This window comes from Mirounga angustirostris, unplaced genomic scaffold (genome assembly GCF_029215605.1).
Source record: "Mirounga angustirostris isolate CCGP_5_RB_7025 unplaced genomic scaffold, mMirAng1.0.hap1 SCAF_2, whole genome shotgun sequence".
Lineage (NCBI taxonomy): Eukaryota > Metazoa > Chordata > Mammalia > Carnivora > Phocidae > Mirounga > Mirounga angustirostris.
In genome coordinates this window covers 93,385,617-93,406,344 of record NW_026991710.1, presented here as the reverse complement: position 1 = coordinate 93,406,344, position 20,728 = coordinate 93,385,617, and the positions used below count along the sequence as shown (strand labels likewise).

Genomic DNA, 20,728 nt, shown 5'->3' with positions numbered 1-20,728 from the left:
ACAGTTAAGTCATATAAGCTCTCAAACTCCATTTCCTCATCTGTAAAATGGGGACAATAACATTATCTACCACACAAAATTGTACATGGAGTAAATGAGGTAATGCACTAAAGCACATGTAGCTGCTCAAAAAACTGTTACCTACAATAAAACTTATTATTATATCATGACTCTCATAGTTATTCTATACTTTCAGGAAATAGAACTCCAAAAGCATATAATTCAGGAAGGCCTCAGACTCCAATCTAATGATAAATCAAAGCAAGCTTACAAAACAGTGTTTATTTAAATAGGCACTAACAATTAAACCTCAGTCCACTTAATAGTGCCCATGTAGTTTTTGTCTTAAATCTTCTGGGCTGAGTGTTTAAAAATCTTCTATATTTGTATAATTGATTTAGTAAAAGTAGATTTTTTGGTAGAAACTCCTCAGTTGAACAATTAAATTATGAGCATTTGTCTATGTAGTGCCTGACGGGGTTCTTGGGGAACCAGCCATCAGTGAGCCTTCCCCTTTGCAGAGACGTACCACATCAAGTATCAGCCAGCAGGACTGTAGTTGTAATGCACAAGGACAAAGCCTCAGAGGCAGGCCACGCTTGCAGCCCAGCCTAGGTCCAGAATGCTAAATGACTCCATTGGGAGTCTATTTTATAATTTCATAACAGCCTACCTCAGATGTTTATTAGAAAAATGTCTAATTAAAAATTAATATAGACTATTGCCATTACAAATCTAATTTTCTTCTTTACGCCATAAACCATAGCTGAGGGATAAAACTACGTAGGTATCGCCTTTCTTCCACCTGTATCTTGGGAACACAAACACAGACACTCATCATCATCATCATTGGATGGATCTGTTACATCAGATAGTAAAAATGATATAAAAATAAATTTAATGTACATTAAGTTTATAATGTAGTGAAAGATAGAAAAAATATTTTTTATGTTGTGAAGATGAGGTATCAATATATTGAAATTTTTTTTCATGGTCTTTTTTTTTTTAACTCCACTATAGTAAATAATTTTCGGTTTTGATTTTAAAGCTTTGTTAGGTTTTTATTTAAGAATGTTTAAATACATTGTTGTTTAAATTGGTTGTGATTCACACGAATTTAAGAATTTGCTTTTGAACTGGATGTTCCTGAAGCAGGCTATCATAGTCTAGGGTGATTAAACCACTGTTTAAAAGCCATTTTCGCTGCCCCAGTGTCCGTTATATAAAGATGTCAAGTCTGATGGACAAGAGCAAGGCTAGATCTCTCTAACAAAGAAAAGGTAAAGAAACTCAAGAGATCAACACCGTTAAGAGAAAAAAAGGAATATTAGGCCATGCCAGGCAAAGTTTTGCCTGTCTTACCCATCTGTCCTTGGTTTCCATTGTTTAAGGGAAAGCAGAAAAAAACAAAACAAAAAAACAGTAGCAGTCAGAGCTGTGGCAGAAACTAAAGACCTCATGTAGGCCAAATAAACTTTCCAAAAGTAGAAGGGAATTGGTTCAAGATGGCAAGGTTAGAAGATCCCAAATTCACCTCCCCCCATGGACACACTGACTCTATAGCTTCATATGGAACAGTTTCCTCTTAAAAAACAAACAAACAAAAACTAAAGGCTGGCTGGGTGTTGTTATACATCAGGCAAAAGAAAACCACACTGAAGTGGGTAGGAGAGGCTGGGACACAATCTCACAATAAACCCTGACCATGACTCAAAACCCAGGCCTTCTCCTTGAGGAGTAAAGGAGAAGCACGTCCCACATCCAGCACGTCAACTTTTAGGACCTGCACCTGAGAGATGAGCACCCAAAACATTTAATTTTGAAAAACAGTAGGACTCATGTCCCAGATGCACAAGACTATCATGATCTAAAAGACAGCTCTTTTTTTTTTTTATTCTTATGTTAATCCCCATACATTACATCATTAGTTCTAGATGAAGTGTTCCATGATTCATTGTTTGTGCATTACACCCAGTGCTCCATGCAGAACGTGCCCTCCTCAATACCCACCACCAGGCCAACCCATCCTCCCACTCCCCTCCCCTCTAGAACCCTGTTTGTTTTTCAGAGTCCATCGTCTCTCATGGTTCGTCCACCCCTACGATTTCCCCCGCTTCATTCTTCCCCTCCTGCTAACTTCTTCTTCTTCTTTTTTTTTTTCTTAACATATATTGCATTATTTGTTTCAGAGGTACAGATCTGAGATTCAACAGTCTTGCACAATTCACAGCGCTTACCAGAGCACATACCCTCCCCAGTGTCTATCACCCAGTCACCCCATCCCTCCCACCCCAACCCCCACTCCAACAACACTCAGTTTGTTTCCTGCAATTAAGAATTCCTCATATCAGTGAGATCATATGATACATGTCTTTCTCTGTTTGACTTATTTCACTCAACATAATACCCTCCAGTTCCATCCACGTCGTTGCAAATGGCAAGATCTCATTCCTTTTGATGGCTGCATAATATTCCATTGTATATATATACCACATCTTCTTTATCCATTCATCTGTCGGTGGACATCTTGGCTCTTTCCACAGTTTGGCTATTGTGGACATTGCTGCTATAAACATCGGGGTGCACGTAGCCCTTCGGATCCCTACTTTTGTATCTTTGGGGTAAATACCCAGTAGTGCAATTGCTGGATCATATGGTAGCTCTATTTTCAACTTTTTGAGGAACCTCCATACAGTTTTCCAGAGTGGCTGCACCAGCTTGCATTCCCACCAACAGTGTAGGAGGGTTCCCCTTTCTCCGCATCCCCGCCAACATCTGTCGTTTCCTGACTTGTTAATTTTAGCCATTCTGACTGGTGTGAGGTGGTATCTCATTGAGGTTTTGATTTGGATTTCCATGATGCTGAGTGATATTGAGTACTTTTTCATGTGTCTGTTGGCCATTTGGATGTCTTCTTTGGAAAAATGTCTGTTCATGACTTCTGCCCATTTCTTGATTGGATTCTTTGTTCTTTGGGTGTTGAGTTTGATGAGTTCTTTATAGATTTTGGATACTAGCCCTTTATCTGATATGTCATTTGCAAATATCTTCTCCCATTCTGTCGGTTGTCTTTTGGTTTTCTTGACTGTTTCCTTTGCTTTGCAAAAGTTTTTTATCTTGATGAAGTCCCAATAGTTCATTTTTGCCCTTGCTTACCTTGCCTTTGGCGATGTTTCTAGGAAGAAGTTGCTTCGGCTGAGGTCAAAGAGGTTGCTGCCTGTGTTCTCCTTTAGGATTTTGATGGACTCCTGTCGCACATTGAGGTCTTTCAACCATTTGGAGTCTATTTTTGTGTGTGGTGTAAGGAAATGGTCCAGTTTCATTCTTCTGCATGTGGCTGTCCAATTTTCCCAACACCATTTGTTGAAGAGACTGTCTTTGTTCCATTGGACATTCTTTCCTGCTTTGTCGAAGATTAGTTGACCATAGAGTTGAGGGTCCATTTCTGGGCTCTCTATTCTGTTCCATTGATCTATGTGTCTGTTTTTGTGCCAGTACCATGCTGTTTTGATGATGACAGCTTTGTAATAGAGCTTGAAGTCCGGAATTGTAATGCCGCCGGCTTTGCTTTTCTTTTTCAACATTCCTCTGGCTATGTGGGGTCTTTTCTGGTTCCATACAAATTTTAGGATTATTTGTTCCATTTCTTTGAAAAAACTGGATGGTATTTTGATGGGGATTGCATTGAATGTGTAGATTGCTCTAGGTAGCATTGACATCTTCACAATATTAGTTCTTCCAATCCATGAGCATGGAATGTTTTTCCATTTCTTTGTGTCTTCCTCAATTTCTTTCATGAGTATTTTATAGTTTTTGAGTACAGATCCTTCGTCTCTTTGGTTAGATTTATTCCTAGGTATCTTATGGTTTGGGGTGCAATTGTAAATGGGATCAACTCCTTAATTTCTCTTTCTTCTGTCTTGTTGTTGGTGTATAGGAATGCCACTGACTTCTGTGCATTGATTTTATATCCTGCCACTTTACTGAATTCCTGTATGAGTTCTAGCAGTTTTGCGGTGGAGTCTTTTGGGTTTTCCACATAAAATATCATATCATCTGCAAAGAGTGAGAGTTTGACTTCTTCCTTGCCAATTTGGATGCCGTTGATTTCTTTTTGTTGTCTGATTGCTGTGGCTAGGACTTCCAATACTATGTTGAATAGCAGTGGTGATAGTGGACATCCCTGCCACATTCCTGACCTTAGGGGGAAAGCTCTCAGTTTTTCCCCATTGAGAATGATATTCGCTGTAGGTTTTTCATAGATGGCTTTTATGATATTGAGGTATGGACCCTCTATGCCTATACTCTGAAGAGTTTTTATCAAGAAAGGATGCTGTACTTTGTCAAAAGCTTTTTCTGCATCTATTGAGAGGATCATATGATTCTTGTTCTTTCTTTTGTTAATGTATTGTATCACATTGATTGATTTGCGGATGTTGAACCAACCTTGCAGCCCAGGGATAAATCCCACTTGGTCGTGGTGAATAATCCTTTTAATGTACTGTTGGATCCTATTGGCTAGTATTTTGGTGAGAATTTTTGCATCCATGTTCATCAGGGATATTGGTCTGTAATTCTCCTTTTTAATGGGGTCTTTGTCTGGTTTTGGGATCAAGGTAATGCTGGCCTCATAAAATGAGTTTGGAAGTTTTCCTTCCGTTTCTATTTTTTGGAACAGTTTCAGAAGAATAGGTATTAATTCTTTTTGAAATGTTTGGTAGAATTCCCCTGGGAAGCCATCTGGCCCTGGGCTTTTGTTTTTTGGGAGATTTTTGATGACTGCTTCAATTTCCTTAGTGGTTATAGGTCTGTTCAGGTTTTCTATTTCATCCTGGTTCAGTTTTGGTAGTTGATACATCTCTAGGAATGCATCCATCTCTTCCAGGTTATCTAATTTGCTGCCATAGAGTTGCTTATAATATGTTCTTATAATTGTATTTCTTTGGTGTTGGTGGTGATCTCTCCTCTTTCATTCATGATTTTGTTGATTTGGGTCATTTCTCTTCTCTTTTTGATAAGTCTGGCCAGGGATTTATCAATCTTGTTAATTCTTTCAAAGAACCAGCTCCTAGTTTCGTTGATCTGTTCTACTGTTCTTTTAGTTTCTATTTCATTGATTTCTGCTCTGATCTTTATGATTTCTCTTCTCCTGCTGGGTTTAGGCTTTATTTGCTGTTCTTTCTCCAGCTCCTTTAGGTGTAGGGTTAGGTTGTGTACTTGAGACCTTTCTTGTTTCTTGAGAATGGCTTGTATTGCTATATACTTTCCTCTTAGGACTGCCTTTGCTGCATCCCAAAGATTTTGAACAGTTGTGTTTTCATTTTCATTGGTTTCCATGTATTTTTTTAATTCTTCTTTAATTTCCTGGTTGACCCATTCATTCTTCAGTAGGATGCTCTTTAGCCTCCATGTATTTGAGTTCTTTCCGACTTTCCTCTTGTGATTGAGTTCTAGTTTCAAAGCATTGTGGTCTGAAAATAGGCAGGGAATGATCCCAATCTTTTGGTACCGGTTGAGACCTGATTTATGACCTAGGATGTGATCTATTCTGGAGAATGTTCCATGGGCACTAGAGAAGAATGTGTATTCCGTTGCTTTGGGGTGGAATGTTCTGAATATGTCTGTGAAGTCCATTTGGTCCAGTGTGTCATTTAAAGTCTTTATTTCCTTGTTGATCTTTTGCTTAGACGATCTGTCCATTTCAGTGAGGGGGATGTTAAAGTCCCCCACTATTATTGTATTGTTGTCGATGTGTTTCTTTGCTTTTGTTATTAATTGCCTTATATAATTGGCTGCTCCCATGTTAGGGGCATAGATATTTACAATTGTTAGATCTTCTTGTTGGATAGATCCTTTAAGTATGATATAGTGTCCTTCCTCATCTCTTATTACAGTCTTTGGTTTAAAATCTAATTTGTCTGATACAAGGATTGCCACCCCAGCTTTCTTTTGGTATCCATTAGCATGGTAAATGGTTTTCCACCCCCTCACTTTCAACCTGGGGGTGTCTTTGGTTCTAAAATGAGTCTCTTGCAGACAGCATATCGATGGGTCTTGTTTTTTAATCCAGTCTGTTAGCCTGTGTCTTTTGATTGGGGCATTTAGCCCATTTACATTCAGGGTAACTATTGAAAGATAGGAATTTAGTGCCATTGTATTGCCTGTAAGGTGACTGTTACCGTATATTGTAAAAGACAGCTCTTAACAGGCCTAGATGCTTGGACATACCTGCCCAAGGGCCTAGCTCAGAGGCAGCCTGATTGCCTCCAGACATAAAGTGAAGGAGGTTGACCTGCTTATGTTACAGTGTCAGCCTGTAGGGCAGGCATCTAATTTAACACACATATCTAGGAGCCTACTGGAGTATCCTCTGTGGTGGAGACTGGCAAGTGCTGTATCCACACTCTCCCTTCGGAGTGCTCCAGAGCACCAGGAAGGAAGATTTTACATGTGGCTGCTGCCCAGGGAATGCCTCCTGACTGGCTGGCTCTGGAGGCCAGGGGGGCTTGTGTTCCTCATTTCATGAGACTGTAATAATCAGCATCACCCAGAGAGGAGCTCATACCCATGTCTGGCTCCTTGATTTTTGCACCTGCTGCCAGGCGACACCTCCACATTGCCAGCTTTGTTGGTCAGTGGGGCTTCTGCTTGTGGGTCCCATAGGACTGTAACTGATGGAGAGAGAGTTCTTAAGTAGCCACCACCTCTACCACACAGCGAGAGGCAACAAACCTAGGAGCTTGGTCTTTCTGTGAAGGGGGCCTATTAACTAAAAACTATGGCTGCAGCCTGAGGGGCAGGTTTCTAATTAAACACACATCTAAGGAATGACTATAATCTTTCCAGAGACCTCAGCACTGCTTTCTTCATGCGCTCCCTCTGCCACACTCCAGAGTGCCAGTGTCTCCTGGAGGGAAGCTTTGCACGAAGCTGATGTCCTGGTTTTTACATCTGCTGCCCTGTTTTTGCATCTGCCCCCCAGGGTATGCCCCTTGATTGCCTGGCTGGTCAGGGGGACTTGCATTCCTGGGTTCCACAGAACTGGCAATTGAAGAAAAAATTCTTGGCAGGCTGCCATCCCAGGACACTGCACAGATAGCAGATTGAGGCATACCTCCTTCTAGTCTTTCTGTGAAGGGGGCCTCTTGGCTTGTCCTAGAACTTTGCCCTGAGGAGCAGGCTTCAGGGTTGGTACATATCTAGTAGATTAAGAGCTACTCTCAAGGAATGTAGGTTGTAGGCACCATCTTGGCACTGTCCTTCTGCCTTGTTCCAGCTTTGCTAGTATCTCTCAGAAAAGAGATTATACATTCATCTGCAGCCCCAATTTTTGTGACTGTCATGCAGGGGGCCACCAAACTGCTTGGCCGATGGGGCTTATGCTTGTGGTTCCACAGGACTGTACATATTTGCATAATTTTAAAAGCTGCTACCTGAGGGTCTGGCTTCCAAACAGTGTGAATCTAGGTACTGAGCATCTCCCCTTTCAGTCACTGACAGGTCTTGGCACATCCTTACCTACTGAGAGCTAATAAAAATATAGTAGGCTTTTTGGATAAGAACAAAGGTTTGAGAGATGACAGAGTTGGAGCAGAGTTGAAAGACAAGGTTCATCTTCTACACAAGGAGAGGGGGTTGTTTTATCTACTCTATAGATCAACACAGAGTCAAGTAAAATGAAAAAAAAAAGAAGAATATGTTCCAAATGGAAGAATAAGATAAAACCTTACAAAAAAAATCCTTAATAAAATGCAGATAAGTAATTTACCTAATAAAGAGCTAAAAGTAATGCTAATAAAGATGTTCATTGAACATGGGAAAAGAATGGATGAACACAGTGAGAGCTTCAATAAAGAGATGGAAAATAAAAGAAAGTACAAAATAGAAGTCACAGAGCTAAAGAATACAATAACTGAAAAACATACTAGAGAGAGGTTCAACAACAGATTACATAAAGTAGAAGGAAGGATCAGTTAACGTGAATCCAAGCTGCTGGTGGAACTCACCCAATCACAGCTGCAAAAAAAAAAAAGAAAGAAAGAAAAAGAAAAAAAATGAAGATAACTTAAGGGGCTTATGCAACAACATCAATCAGACCAACATTTACATTATAAGGGTCCCACAAGAAGGAGAGAAAGAGGCAAAAAACTTGTTTGAAGAAATAATGGCTAGTAACTTCCTTAAGGAAGTTAAGGAAGGAAGTGGGGAAGGAAACAGACATCCAGATCCAGAAAGCCCGGAGATTTCCAAATAAGATGAAATCAAAGAGACCCACATCAAGACACATTATGATTAAAATGTCAAAAGTTAAAGATGAGGAAATATTAAAAGCAATAAGAGAAAAACAATTAGTTGTATGCCAAGGAACCCCCATAATAAGTGTTTCAGCAGAAACTTTGTAGGCCAGAGGGAGTGGCATGAAACATTCAAGGTGCTGAAAGGAAAAAAACTTCCAACTACAAATATTCTACCCAGCAAAGTCATTCAAAATTGAAGGAGAGATCATGAGTTTTTCATACAACAAAAACTAAAGGAGTTCATCATACTAAACCAGTCTTATAGGGATTTCTTTAAACTGAAAAGAAAGTTTGCTAATTGGTAACAAGAAAACATATGGAAGAATAAATCTCACTGGAAAGGTAAATACATAGTAGAAGTAGTGGATTAATCGATTATAAAGCTGGTATACAGGTTAAAAGACAAAGGTAGTAAAAATTCTATGATTGTGATAATTAGCTATAGGATACAGAAGTATCCTAAAATGTAACATCAAAAACAAAGCATGGGACAGGGAAGAGTAAAAATGTAAGCTTTAGCATAGGATCAAACTTAAGTTATCAACTTAAAGTAGACAGTTATAATTAGAACTTGTTATATGTAAGCCTCATGGTAACCACAAGGTGAAAACCTACAGTAAATACAGAAGAGAGAAAGAGAAAGTAATAGAAGTATACCACTAAAGAAAGTCATCAAACCACAAGAGAGCAAGAGAAGAAGAAAGGAACAGAGAGAACTACAAAAAGAGTCAGAAAACAATTAAAAAAAAAAAAGGCAAAAATAAATTTACACTGCCTATAAGAGACTCACTTCAGCTGTAAGGACACATAGACTTAAAGTGAAGGGATGGGAAAAGATCTTTCATGCAAATGGAAACCTAAAGAAAGCGGGAGTAACTATACTTATATCAGACAAAACAGGCTTTAAAATGAAGGCTGAAATAAGAGACAAAAATGAGCATTACATAATGATAAAGAGGTCAATCCAACAAGAAGATGTAACATTTGTAAATATTTATGCACCCGATATAGGAGCATCTAAATATATAAAACAAATATTAACAGACTTAAAAGAAGAAATAGATAGCAATACAATAATAGTAGGGGATTTTAATACCCTATTTACATCAGTGGATAGATCATCCAGACAGAAAATCAATAAGGAAATATTGATCTTAAACATGTTAGACCAGATGAACTTAACAGATGTATACAGAATATTCCATCCAAAGGCAACAGAATACACATTCTTCTTGAGTGCACATGTAACCTTTTCCAGGAAAGATCGTATGTTAGGCCACAAAACAAGTCTTAATCAGGGACACCAAAGAGTATGCCATCCCAATGACAGATGAGTTTCATCTTTAGGTATTGACCTGCTATACCTCTTTAGAATTCTTTGGTCCTAAAGTTAACAAGGAAATACTGTCCTTGAACAACCCATTAAACATAACAGATATATATGTAATACCCCATCCAAAAGCAACTGAATACACATTCTTTTCAAGTGCACATAGAATTCTTTGGTTTATGTTTCGAACTGCCACATATTATCAGAGTTCTTGAGCATAAGAACAGGAGAATTCACACTCCACCGAATGCTTCAGAGTAGATCAGGGAATGTCTTTCTGAAGTTTTCCAAATACCCAGTGTCCTCTTTGAATGGGTGTGGCTTAGTGTCATTGTGGATCTGCCACATTTAACTTACTGTTGCCTGAAAGATTAAACATTATGTTAATATGCTCATTCTGTCCAGGTGTCATTCTCTATATCCTCCTGGTGGGATATCCACCCTTCTGGGATGAAGATCAACACAGACTCTATCAGCAGATCAAGGCTGGAGCTTATGATGTATGTAATAAATGTTCATATAACTGTAGATGAGTGTTTGGTTTTTGTTTTTTGACCAAGAACCAAATTTTTTCATTACAATTTTAACTAATTCTCAACAATTTCTCTTATTAGTTTTCTCTCTCCTAGGGAAAGAAGTAAGGCCTTATCTATTTTCTCTTTTTGACTTAACTCTGTTCATTGATATAATTTTCTCTCCTTTAACAAATATATCTGTAAATACGATTTACCACCACCTCTGGGTACACCTCACATAGCCAGCCCTCTGGAAATTAGAGTTCAAGGTCTGATGATGCTTTCCTTTTTTTTTTTTAATTTAATTTTATTATGTTATGTTAGTCTCCATACAGTGCATCATTAGTTTTTGATGTAGTGTTCCATGATTCATTGTTTGCGTATAACACCCAGTGCTCCATGCAGTGGGGTAACTAAGAAATAGGCAATATTGGGTCCACCTGCTGTGCCCAAGTTAAAAGCTCAATGTGGAAGTGAAAGGAATTTAAAAAGTCTATATTTTATTTTATCAGGTCTCATGAACTCAGCATGGCATTTCTGTTAAAATGTTCTACTATGGATGTGTGTATCACAAGAATTTAAAATGTATATTCTTTTAATTTTGAAGAATTCCATTTTAGTCAGACTAATAATTGGACCAAATTATGATTTACGGGGCCACAGCTAGCACATTCATCATCTTTACAGACTGCAGGGAGGCACCCCCCTGGGGAGATACAGCTCTGCAAATGCACTGTTTGATGAATGTGAAGGAGTGACTGTTAAAATTTTAAAAAATGAGAAAAAGGTCCACCTTTATTCAGGCTGAACCAGCTCCCAATTTGCTGTCGGAAGATCTGTACATCATGAAGGAACAGCCTTGAATATTTCTTCAGTAGCTCCTAATCATTAGCAACTTTTTACAGCTGCCCAAAATAACTTTGGGAATTAAAATGACAGCTGTTAAACTGGCAGAATTTGAAGTTAAAGAGTCACTATCATTTTTCTCATATTTCATTTTGCCAATGGGTCGCAAAGTACCCATTTTATAACTGCTGAAAGTGAACTAAAGTCCAGGACACAGTGACAGTAGCATTTGTTTCAAGATTGTCTATAAAAATTCATGAATTGAGAAAAGGACCTGATATTCTGTCTGTTGTTTAGAAACTGATGGGATGTAAATTTTTCCAAACCTATCAAGGATAGTATTTCTACTAATAAATTATATAGAAATGAGGTTGCATTTTTATCAACAAAAGAAACGTAGAATAAATGGTTTTATTATACAGGTATTAGTGCACAGATGGCTTACTAAGAGAAGTTGTGAATATTGGTTCCTTTCAAGAAGTTTGCTTTGATGAAATTTGTAATTAAGTAGATTAACTTTTCTGAGGTGTTAAAATGAAGTCCTGCAAAGGCTCCTGTAGGTTGAGATTTCTTCTCAGTACTATATGACAAATAGCCACAAGTAGTAAGTCAGTTTTGACGCAGGTAATGGAAGCTGTGTTATGATCTCTACTATTACTGCTCATGAGTTGTGAAAGTACGTAATACCTCATTGTTTTTCTGTAATACCTCCTTTTGAATCTTGGTGTGATAGCATGATGACATCAATACATGTGACAGACTGTCAGCTTTATTGATGTTTGCAAATAATTATGAGAAATAGTGCATAAAATTTTATTTTCAAACCAAAATAAGGATGCTTTGAGGGGACTAGAAGTTTATTTTTCTAAATTTTAAAATGTATGTACTAGGTATAATATGCAATTTAGAATATGTGTTTATCCCTTATTGGTTACTTTTCTTTAATATATAGAAAGAGAGGGAGATATATACATCTACATTGATTTATCTATCAATTTATCTATTTGTAGATACAATTTAACTTCTACAAAAAGTAAATTTATGAAGAAATTCACCACTTAAGAAAATGATTAGTTTACTTGGCTCTTCCCTGTTTGAGTGTATCTGTTTTTTAAACTCTTTATAAATTTGTGTTTTTGAAGTTCCCATCACCAGAGTGGGACACAGTGACTCCTGAAGCCAAAGACTTAATCAATAAAATGCTTACTATCAATCCTGCCAAGCGTATCACAGCCTCAGAGGCACTGAAACACCCATGGATCTGTGTAAGTGACAGTTCTCTAAAGACCTTAGGAGCAAACCTAAAAATAAATTTTCTTTAAAATATTTTTCATGGATTTAAAATAATTTTTGCAGAAAAAGATGAAACTAAAAATGAATGCATTTTTAACTCAAGGTATTTAAGAAAATAAATTTGTAATGCTGATAATTGCTGTTTGGGGTAACAAAATCTGATTTACATAGATTGATAAATATTGCCTACAATAATACAAGGAATGAGTATTTCCCCTACCAGTTATTGATAATACTCATGAACAGAGGTCAAGAAAGTGACACCAAGATTAACTATATCCCAGTAGAGAATATTAGACAAAGTTCAATTATTTATCATTAGGCAGCTTTAGGGAAAAAAATAAGGTTTAGAAGCTTGTAGTGAAGTTATACTAGCAAGAAAGAATGGCCATAGTAGCCTGAATATATTTTAGATGTGCTAAGAAAAACTGAAATTTGGGGGGAATGTAGAGATTTCAGTACATTTCTAGGATTAAGTATCAAATGTTAGGGCAGTAAATATGGTGCTAACTAAGTAAATGAAAGACAGTCCAATAGAAATATAATTAAAGACATTGAAATACAGATAATTTGGGGAATTATTGATATTCATTTCTATACTTTCTATAGATAAATGTTGCACCTTCATTACAAATAGTCTTGGCAAAACTAGTCGTCCGTTATTAGGGAATTTTTTTGCAGGTGAATACTCACAAGTTCATATGGGTTCAGGCACCATTAATGCAGTTTTGATGAAGTTGAGATACTGTAATGCTTAGTATGTTTTAAATATCCTAAGTTTCTTTTCTTCCTCTTCCAGCAACGTTCTACTGTTGCTTCCATGATGCACAGACAGGAAACTGTAGACTGCTTAAAGAAATTTAATGCTAGAAGAAAACTAAAGGTAAGAAATTTTACATTTTTGTGGGGAGGTGGACTTGGCAGAGTGAGAAATGAGATTCTGTATGAGAAAATAACTCCTCAGCAAAGGCTTTTCAATGTGCAGACCTCAGTAGTCTTACCACTCTTCTTCTGGGTCTTCAGAAAATGGAATAGTGCACTGGAATTAAGTCTGCAGTGAAGAGCTAGGATCTCTGTGGCAGTGTGTGCTGTGGTTCCTCCCTTCAGAGGAAAACAACTGTGCAACTTGACCATTGGAATCTGGCCACACACAGGAGGGCAGCCCCAGCATTACGTGAGACATAAGCCTGCTGCTCTCAGGAGACAAACAAACAAACAAAAAAACACAAGCAGACAAATAAAAATCCCCTGACTGAAAGTAAGGCTAGGAGAAGATTTGTTATCAAAGACTGTTTATTTGTCAGGTCAAAGATTTGCATGAGCAACATTAATTTCATATTCTTATTTTTCTGACAGGGTGCCATCTTGACAACTATGCTGGCTACGAGGAACTTTTCAGGTACATGTGTTAAGAATCCTGTCCCTTATTCACTGCTTTCCTCTTTAGTAGTCATCTTGGAATTAAAGAGAAACCTAGTAATTAGAAAAACACTGTTGTTTAGGGATAGCAGATGTATCGCGTGGAGTGCCTGTCATTAGGAATCCTCCTGGGTACTGTCTCCACAGAGACATTAGGCACGTGGCTGCACTCTTCACAAGAGCACTCCAGCAGCGCCTCGCCTGGTCAGTGCCGTGCAGCCTTTGAAACCCACCTGTCATCCTTGCTGGGGATACACACACGTTGGGGAAATATGTACTCCCTCTTCTTGAAGCTCAGCATTTCGAACCTAGAATTAGTTCATTGATATTTCATCAACTAATAATTATGAATAAGATTTGTTTGTTTGTCTCATAGGGAATCCAAATAAGCAAGATTTTTAAAAGAAGACCATTATTGAGGAACCCAGTTCTCTTAGGCCCAAGTTCTTTCAAAAGTACAGTTGTATCTTGGCACACTATGGGAATGGTTGCATATTTCAAAGGTATCTAAACTCAAGAATTTACAGAGAACCCTACCTCACAGTAATAACACAGGATAATAAATGTTCCTCAAAATGATTCCACGATAAAAATAATTTTTTAAATAAAAGAAGCTAAGCCATTTCTTTATTATAGGATGACTTTCTAAAATGGAATTAGTATATATTATGTCCAGAAATTACTTGAATTTTGGAACCCTCTTCTTCAATAATCACAAAGGACCAGGTTTCAAAAATCAAATTTTGGTAAATTCTAATTAGTCTTATGTATGGGGAGGAACTGAAGCAGCAAGAAAGCTGCATTTGGTAAAGTGGCTATTGAGACTTGGAAGGATTATCAAATGATTTGCCAAAAATATTACCACTTTACTTTGCTTACTGTTTATATAAGAGAGATCTGAGACATCAAATTATCCAGCTATTCTTCAGTTATTTCTCCCTGTACATACTTAACTCCTGGGTATTATAGTGCTACCAGGTGATGATCCATAACCTTATCAAATGTTCTTCAACCTTCTCAACTAATTTTTAGTTACTTTTTATGACTATGTTAAATGGTCAGCTTTTGCCCCCCATTATATTTAGTTACACATAATGTGAAACCATAGGAGGCTTCCCAAAGGCTTCCACTGACCTGTTAAACAGCAACAAAGAATACAATGAGTAATGCTACAAATTGAGGGACTGTGTTAGTCAAATGTATGTATTTTGTCCAATTTGTTTGGTGTAATAAAACGTCGTTACTGCCTTTGTCAAGTTACCTGTTTTATGAACAGTTGATTAATATAGTTGACATTTATATGGGTGAGTTCAATATCATCTCATTAAATATTAACTACTATATACTATATTCAAATAAATATTTCACTGTGGCCCAAAAATTAGTGAATCAATAAAAGATAGGATGATCAATATATATTGTTAAAGATAAACTAACTTGAAAAAATCTCCAATATTAAGACTGGGTATTTTGTTAGTCTTAAATACACTCTTAGGCATAAATTGGGCCTTTTTAAATATATAACACTCATGTATAGAAGCTTTTTGTGTACATCACATTTTCCTTTTCATCATTGTGTAAACTAAAAACTCATGACTAATGTGTGAATTTTATATTGTTTCTGATGTCTAACATGAAAGGCAAACTTTTTTTTTAATCCATCACTTCAAAACCAACTGAATAACATTGGACCCAGTTACAACATCTTGTACTTGATATTGCATTTTAGTTTTGAGTATTTTATTCATTCTGTTTCATTAGCAAACGTGCTCTTTAAAGTAATTTGTCCATAAGTATATGGTTATAAAGTTGTTTTTATTTTTTTTTCTTTTCTCCCTTTATGTGGAATGTATTTCTTGTGAGGTAAGGTGAATAGTAACCAAAAGGGACATTTCTGCATTTCCCAGGCCAAATCCCTGCTTACCCTGAATCATTGTCTTCTCTTTGCTTGCTATTGCAATTTCAACTATTCTGAGTTTGCTTTCTAACCTATTAACTGCCACAGGATTTACTTAATATTGCTTTTTAACTCTAGGCAAATACTGTAGCTAAGGCAACTATTCTTACAATGTCAATTAATAATAAATTAATAGCTTGTTGCTAAGGACTAAATAAAATTAACATTTTTGTATCTTAAATTTAAAATTATACCAAAGTGATATCAAAATAATATCCCAAATCAAATGGATGTCAGGAAATTACATGTTCATGCAGTTCTATTATAGCTAGGTATTTCCATTTCAGATGCCAAAGTCTACTCTGATATACTTAAGTAAATATATATATATATATATATATATATAACATATATATTATATATATATAAAACATTTAATGGAAACATAGGTATATACTTTGTCCTGCATATTCATATATGTTCTACACTTGGTGTACTGATTGTCATTAGCAGTTATATAATCTGTTAACTGTGTATGAATGTACCCATTCACTAAGTATATTTTTTGAAAGGATGACTTCACCTTCTAATATACTCAAGAAGCTCAGTAACAGAAAGAATGCTAAAAGCTGTCCTTGGAGAAATTTAAGTTTCATATGAGACCATATAATTCAACGGTTCTTTGATTAGTTGAAGATTTTGTTTTGTTTTATATCTCACCTCAAATTTTATGATTTTTAATTTTTTGATGTAAAAGGCTTTTGTTTATGAAAGCTTTGTATTCTGATTTTAGAGTATAAAAGAATACATCATGCCTTTTTTTTAAAGGTCCTATGCTAATTGTTTAAAAAATTTGCTCTTGGCCAATAATATGCCCTTTCATTTTAAATACAGTTAATACTATTTTTTGTAAAGATGAAAGCTCTGATTTCAAATATATATATATAAAAAGGATGTTACTTAGCCAGAGCAAATTTTCACAAATAAATTTCAAACCTTCAGAAAGAGGGGCTTAAGTGGCAGAACTGACATGGTCACCATACTTGTGGTATGAATGAACATGTGATAAAATCTGTCAGCTGATGTCTGAAGACTGAAAGCAACTTTCTGGATTACAAAAAGCATAGTCCAGTTAAAGTTCCAGTATCCTTTTCGCAACCAACAGTGAAATAAAGTCCAATAACATAACTGGCAAAGTGTTCAATTTATGCAATGAACTGAATAAGAATTTAGTGCTACATTTGATGTGGCAAAACCAAGAAAAGTGATACTGTATTTCTATGTCCTGTAAGCTCGCGCTCATCAGTGTGACCTTGATAACTTGGCATATGTTGGCCATAACTCAGTAAAGGTGATAGAAGGAAACAATAACCTGATTTGTTGCCTGGCATCGGTTTCTGTGGATAACTCACTGAAATGGTTTTACTCTCATTTTGCAGCAGCCAAGAGTTTGTTGAAGAAACCAGATGGAGTAAAGGTAAGTTAAAAAGGTGCTCCTAAAATCACTTCTGACTTTCAGATGCTGGATCATTTTTAAATGTTAAATGTATTTTGTGAGTTTTCACAGCTTGTATTTTTTATAGTTCCTCTAAAGGAGACAGGTTGAAGTATAAAATAATTAATATGTAAAGATGACTGATATGTATGTCAAGAAAAAGTATATTTTTCTGTTTCGGTATATACTAAATAATCTGACAAAATAATACTTTTATAGGAAGTTGTTGTAGAAAATGTGTAAATCCTCTCTGCTTTACTACACTCCCAAGCTATCATAGTGACCTGAAAATCAATGGAAACCAAATGCTTTGCAACTAGTTATGCTAGGTTCTGGAAGTCTGCTGAAATGTATAACCCGAAAAAAATAAAATAAATAAAATCATAGGGTCTGGAAAATTAAATGTCAAATAATTAAATTTCTCTGCTTGGGCAGTTTTTATAAAGGTATTAATTGTTCCTGTGCTTCTTTCATAAGGATTAAGACATACCCAAGGTGAATATTCTAAAAAAATTATAGGAAAATTTTCCAAAAAAGATAACAGGATATTTTGGCTTTCTTGGATTTCTAAACAAAGTAATAGAACTTATTTTCTATTGATTTTATTTTGTTTCATGGGAATTTATCTTTGATTGAATGTAACCTTATATTTGTATTGTTTGTTATCTTTCTGGAGTATTACCTAAGTATTTTGTTTCTTTAATCCTTTTCTTTCTTTTCCAATGGCAGATGCATACATTCCTCATGAACACTTGAACATTCTTGGGAATTCGTTAATATTCTAACATTTGAACTTGACCCAAAGTCAGGTGGTCAGTTTATTTTGAAAATATAACATAGAAAATCATTTATCACTTCTTATGTTCATGCCCAATCATTTCTTCTCCTCCTATTTATGTGTGATTTGGGAATTTCCAGAGCTGTGGTTACCATGCACTTGTGATTCCCATTAGGATGGCATTTGCCTTTTACCAATTGCTTTCCTCAACCTGTAATGTTCTCTTCCTTCTGCTTAGTTTATTCAGTTTCAGTTTCATTAATGACAGTTGATGTTGCCTTTTTCCCAATGTTACATTGGTGGAAATGTGATATTTTAAATTTTCCAAATGTTTCACTCTGTGTTTTTCTGTACCTTTCAGTGATGTAGAGGTCACAGTTCCTATAGAGATATTTATTTTTACTACTATCCTTATATAGAAAGAAACATTTCCAGAACTTTTTTTCTTCTAGACAACTTATAGCTTCTCTTTAAAGAGAAATTTATTCTGTGCTCCATGCTTTGATACTTTAAAAATTCAACCGGTCATATTTTTTTCTTTTCCTTTCTCTTTGACTGGTCAATTCAGAAAAGGAAGTCCAGTTCGAGTGTTCAGATGATGGTGAGGATCTCTATCTGCCAGATTTCTCCTCCTGTGAAAATTCACACTTAGGAATAAAAACAGTCTTATTTACCTAAGTTAGTGTAAGTGGAGAAAGTGTAGGACCATTACATGTCAGTGTCAATTAACTATCAAAACACAGTACCCACATTCACATAATACTGTTTATCTTTGAAATTGAATTTTTAAAATATGCTTTATACCTTTATCCATACCTTTATCCATATGCTATTAAAGGATCTTTTATAAGACCAGAGTCCAGTTTTCTCTTGAAACTAAAGAGATCATGACATAGTTAATGTCTGTTTAATGATAAGTGAAGGAATACTCTAGGATTATTTTTAAGTGATGATCGTGATTAAAATAGGAGTTATTTTTAGTTCAGATACACTACAATGTATCTACCATGAAGTTTATAAACAGTGTGAAAGTGAGCATAGAATGGAACCTATCCTAGTTAAGCACCTTATAGGAGGAAACATTTATTAACCTCAAAACTGAATAAACTTAACACCTGAGAAATAAAAATATCTTGCCCATGCCTCATAACAATAATTCAGTGAATCACTTAAATATCTGGTTTGGTTTAGTTTCGTTAAGAAAAAAAAGCTTCCATAACATAAATTAACTACATTTCATAAACAAAAGTGCCAGAGTTCTTATATGTTTAAAAGACAGCTTATAGTTTAACTCCTACTTAATATTTGACTCTTTAATAAAAAAGAAGTCCTCCTAGTCTTTTACTTAAAAATTCTGCTATTATTTTTCAACTAATTAATATTGCAAGTACCTTCAAAAGACTTCCCATAGTAATAAAAGATCATTAAGCTTATCTACGTTAACTTAAAAAGTTTGTAACTGTACATTTAAACACAACTAATAGTGGTGGTTGAGTCTCATATTCATTTAACTCCTTTTTGCCATGCCTGACAATAAAGCATGGCAAATCTAGGCAGAATAGCCCTCAATCGGAAGACCTGGTGGTGTATGTACGCGTGTACCTATGTGTGAACGTGTGTAGGGGTTTGTGTTGTATGTGTGTGCACACATTTGTGCAGAGAAGTATGTGTACATAGGTGTGCATGTGTGACATTTTCACTGAAAGAAATCAGTTCTTCACAACCATTCTAGAAAATAATCAAGTCTCTTCTCTCAAAACAGAAGTAAAAGTATCTCAGTGTATTCCTCTTTTACTTTTGTATCCACTGATATAAACTGAATATAACATATTAAATATATGTGGTGCTTTCATTATAAGTACCTCTGATCATATGATAAGAAGTCAGCTGTGTTTTGCCACGCACTCTTCCTGATAGGAAATTATTTGTGTGTGCATCCCTCCTCTTTCATCATGTATTTCATACTAACATAAGTACTAAATTTTGATCCCTTTTTAATAGATTCCATTACCTCTTATCTCTTTCTGGCTGTTGCACAAATTTGATGTTAAATTCTGTACACTTTTATTTAAAGAAAAATTTTAGACCATCTGCAAAGTAGAGATTGATGGTTTAATATTTAAAGAGTTTTTCAGTAAAGGGCACCAGAAGTTTTCTCTTTTTCTGCATATCACAGAGCTTAGTGTTATATGGCTTAATTAAATAATACTGATACCAAACAATCACACAAATGTGAATGAATAGAAAAGCAAAATATTACATGCCTAAATTAATTTCTTTAATCTTCTATGTTCTTCCCAGTACTGGTTTCAATATGATCTTCAGGTATAAAATACAAAAGAAAAAAAAAAAAAACCCTCCTAGAAAGTCCCAATAAAATTGGTGTAATTGCTTATAAACTCATTTGGTATTCATCTATTTTATGCAGTATATTTTTCTCTTTGAGACCCTTAAGAACATTTATACTAAAATTATGAGATGTGTTCCTTTAGATAATAATATGTAAAGAAAATACCTAGATAATGTAGTACAAGAGAATGAATGTTAATTTATAGCTCCATTTGGTAACCGTAATGTAAGTTATCATGCATGAGTTTAAATGAATGTTGATTATTACTGTTGAGTTTTTGATTCTTTAGTGCCCAAACTCATTTGTGATTTCAAGTTGCCACTTGTCTACAAAGAATTTTCTCTATGGACCATTATAATACTTACTGACCCTCTGAGTTGCTTTCACCACGTGGCTTCCATTGTGATATGATCTTTTTTTAAGGTCAACCCCAATATGTTAAAGCAAAGGAATGATATACCAAACACAATCTTCAACAGTAGCACTTTGAAAGAAAAACAAAGTAGCA

At 35.7% G+C, this 20,728-nt stretch overlaps 1 protein-coding gene across 14 annotated transcripts in view; it reads left to right on the top strand.

The window, feature by feature from the left end:
- The window catches only part of CAMK2D (calcium/calmodulin dependent protein kinase II delta), a 326,597-nt gene that overhangs the window by 257,182 nt on the left and 48,687 nt on the right, over positions 1-20,728 (top strand). For 9 of the 14 annotated variants that reach the window (XM_045880546.3, XM_045880545.3, XM_045880542.3 and 6 more), the window contains exons 9-13: positions 10,033-10,127; positions 12,131-12,253; positions 13,081-13,164; positions 13,638-13,680; positions 17,037-17,074. In XM_045880546.3, coding sequence (XP_045736502.1) covers positions 10,033-10,127; positions 12,131-12,253; positions 13,081-13,164; positions 13,638-13,680; positions 17,037-17,074 — 383 coding nt within the window. The remainder of the gene's footprint in view (positions 1-10,032; positions 10,128-12,130; positions 12,254-13,080; positions 13,165-13,637; positions 13,681-17,036; positions 17,075-20,728) is intronic. The other 5 variants (XM_045880547.3, XM_045880534.3, XM_045880536.3 and 2 more) reach the window with 1 other exon arrangement.